This window comes from Sciurus carolinensis, chromosome 7 (assembly GCF_902686445.1).
Source record: "Sciurus carolinensis chromosome 7, mSciCar1.2, whole genome shotgun sequence".
In the NCBI taxonomy this organism is placed as follows: Eukaryota; Metazoa; Chordata; class Mammalia; order Rodentia; family Sciuridae; genus Sciurus; species Sciurus carolinensis.
Window position 1 is genome coordinate 129127682 of NC_062219.1, and position 3563 is coordinate 129131244.

Below are 3563 nucleotides of genomic sequence, written 5' to 3' on the forward strand. Positions count from 1 at the left end.
AGCTCCTGGCTCTTGGAATTAAATAATTCCATGATATTCCATGATATCATGAATATGATAGAATGAAATAAGAGAGAGAAATTCTTACTTAGGGAATTGGGGTTTTTTGTGCAACTGCTTACAGGTTGAACAGAGGAAGGATATTATGAATTTAATGAGTAGATTGACTATGTTAATATGAAGTTTTTAAAAACATTCTGGGTTGAAAGTTTAGATTTTTGAATATCTGAGATGACATGGAATGACCTACAAAGAATGTCAGGAGAACAGTAATATGTCTTGGGACAAAAATCAACACCATTACACAAACCCTGACTATTTTTACATTCTACAAAATTGCTGATATGAAATATTTTGCAGATGCATATCATCATCACTGTTGCTTCCTTCAGAAAGGTGTTGCTGTATCCACGTTTTTCTACCTATGAAGTAAGCAATGGTTTTGAATCTTACCAAGGGAACAATCGTCAAGTTTGCAACAGGACTTGGCATTGTGGGGAACATCTTTGTCCTTATGAAATATATATGCTTGTTTAGAAGCGCTGTGAAATCTGTAGAACTTATTCTCATCCATTTGACTTTTACAAATATCATAACACTTCTTACAAAAGTAATGATAATGATGATATACAGATTTGTTTTAATAAACCTCATGGATGATGTAGGCTGTAACATTTTGATTTACCTCAATAGGGTGACATGGGGCCTGTCCATCTGCACCAACAGTCTCCTCACAGTGGTCCAGGCCATCACCATCAGTCCCAGAACCTTCAGGTGGAGAAGGCTGCAGCCCAGGTCTGCCTGGAACATCCTTCCCTTGTTGTTCTTCTTCTGGATTCTCAATTCCTTGATAAGCATGAACTTACCATTTTACATCAAACATGTCAACAGCCTGAAAACCTCAAATATCAGTAAAAACAATGACTACTATTATTTTGAATCAGAAAACAGGATAATCAGATGGATTTTTATTGTTCTCATGGTCCTTTGTGATACTGTGCTCCAGGGTGTCATGGGCTGGACCAGTGGCTACATGGTGTTCCTCCTCCACAAGCACCACCAGCATGTCCTCTACCTGCAGACCTCCAAGCTCCTCTACAGAATTCCCCCTGAGATGAATGCTGCTCAAAGTGTTCTCCTTCTGATGCTCTGTTTTCTCTTCTTCTATTGGACAGATTGTTTTACTTCTTTATATTTAACTTTCTCATTAGGGACAGATTCCATTACAAATGGTCTTCATGAATTTCTCACCATTGGTTATGCAATTGTGAGCCCATTTTTGCAGATTCACAGAGAGGGACACTTCACTACTTGTTGGTTTGCTCAGTGAAAGAGAAAGATATGGAGAAAATACCTATTTCATTCATCCTTTAAGTAATTTTGAAAGAACTCTAAATTCTTTTATACCGTGTTTTAAAAGAATTAAGGCAAAGTAGCTTTAATATACTGGATTTAATTTCCATAAAAATTCTGTTTCAATTTCATTGATTTCAGCTCTGATTTTAATTATTTCCTGTCTTCTACTACTTTTACTGTTATTTTGTTCTTCTTTTTCTAGGGCTTTGAGCTGTAATGTTAGGTCATTTAGTTGTTGACTTTTTATTCTTTTCTAGAATGCATCAATGCAATGAATTTTCCTCTTAATACCACATTCATAGTATCCCAGAGATTTGGATATATTGTATCATCGTTCCCATTGACCTCTAAGAATTTTTTAATCTCCTCCATGATGTTTTTTGTTTTCCATGTTTCATTCAATAGCATATTATTTAGTCTCCAGGTGTTGGAGTAATTTCTCTTTTTTATTTTGTCATTGATTTCTACTCTCAGTCAATTATGATCTGATAGAACACAAGGCAGTATCTCTATTTTTTTGCATTTCCTAAGGGATGATTTGTGGCATAACATATGGTCCATTTTGAGAAGAATCCATGCACTGCTGAGAAGAAAGTGAATCTGCACGTTGATGGATGGGATATTCTATATATGACTATTAAGTCTAGGTTATTGATTGTGTTATGGAGTTCTATGGTTTCTTTGGTTGGATTTTCTTTGGAAGATTTATCTAGTGGTGACAGCGGTGCATTAAAGTCACCCAGAATTATTGTGTTGTGGTCTATGTGATTCCTGAAATTAAGAAGGATTTGTTTGATGTACAGGGATGCACCATTGTTTGGGACATAAATATTTACTATCGCTATGTCTTCCTGATTTATGGTTCCCTTAAGCAGTATGAAATGTCCTTCTTTATCCCTTCTGACTAACCTTGGCTTGAAGTCCACATTGTCTTATATAAGGATGGAACCCCCGCTATTTTACTGAGTCCATGTGCATGGTAGGTTTTCTCCCATCCTTTCACGTTTAGTCTGTGGATGTCTTTTTCTATGAGATGAGTCTCTTGCAGGCAGCATATTGTTGGGTCTTTCTTTTTAATCCATTCTGCCAGTCTATGTCTTTTGATTGATGAGTTTAGGCCATTAATGTTCAGGGTTATTATTGAGATATGATTTGTATTCCCAGTCATTTGACTCATTTTTGGTTTTTAAGTTGACTTGGTTTCTCCTTTGAGTGGTTTTTCTCTAAGGTAGTTCCTCCCTTTGCTGACCTACATTGTTGTTTTTAATTTCCTCCTCATGGAATATTTTGTTGAGAACATTCTGTAGCACAGGCTTTCTATTTGTAATTTTTTTTTAATTTTGTTTATCATGGAAGGATTTTATTTCATCTTCAAATCTGAAGGTTAGTTTTGCTGGACATAGGATTCTTGGTTGGCAACCATGTTCTTTCAGAGATTGAAATATGTTGGTCCAGGCCCTTCTAGCCTTTAGAGTCTGGGTGGAGAAGTTGGCTGCTATCCGTATTGGTCTCCCCCTATATGTAATCTCATGCTTTTCTCTCGTGGCCTTCAAAATTCTATCTTTATTTTGAATGTTAGGCATTTTCATTATAATGTGCCTTGGTGTAGATCTGTTGGGATTCTGTGCATTTGGTGTACTGTAAGCCTCTTGTATTTGATTTTCCATTTAATTCTTCAGGTTTGGGAAATTTTCTGATATTATTTCTTTGAATAGGTTGTTCATTGCTTTGGTTTGTATCTCTGTGCCTTCCTCAATCCCAATAATTCTTAAATTTGGTCTTTTCATGATGTCCCATAATTCTTGGAGGTTCTGTTCATGATTTCTTACCATCTACTCTGTTTGGGCTACTTGATTTTCAAGATTAATTATTTTGTCTTCATTGTCAGAGGTTCTGTCTTCCAAGAGGTCTAATCTTTTAGTGATGCTATCCATTGAGTTTTTTCTTTGGTTTATTGTCTCTTCATTTCAAGGATTTCCATTTGGTTTTATTTGAGAATCTCTATCTCTTTTTTGAAATGATCTTTTGCTTCCGGGCAGGTGCTCTTTCGGCTTATTGGTATTATCATTCATTGCCTGCATTTGCTCTCTTATCTCATTCTTTGCTTCGTGAATCATCTTAATCATGTATAATGTGAAGTCCTTTTCTGACATTTCTTCTAACATATTGTCATTGGATTCTATTAATATAGAGTCTGGATTTGTTTG

The 3563-nt window shown here is 35.8% G+C and overlaps 1 protein-coding gene across 1 annotated transcript; it reads left to right on the plus strand.

The window, feature by feature from the left end:
• The first annotated feature begins 436 nt into the window (after window positions 1–436).
• LOC124989402 (putative vomeronasal receptor-like protein 4) lies at window positions 437–1330 on the plus strand. The gene has a single exon (XM_047559266.1). The coding sequence runs from the start codon at window positions 437–439 to the stop codon at window positions 1328–1330; it is 894 nt and encodes a 297-aa protein (XP_047415222.1).
• The last annotated feature ends 2233 nt before the right edge of the window (window positions 1331–3563 follow it).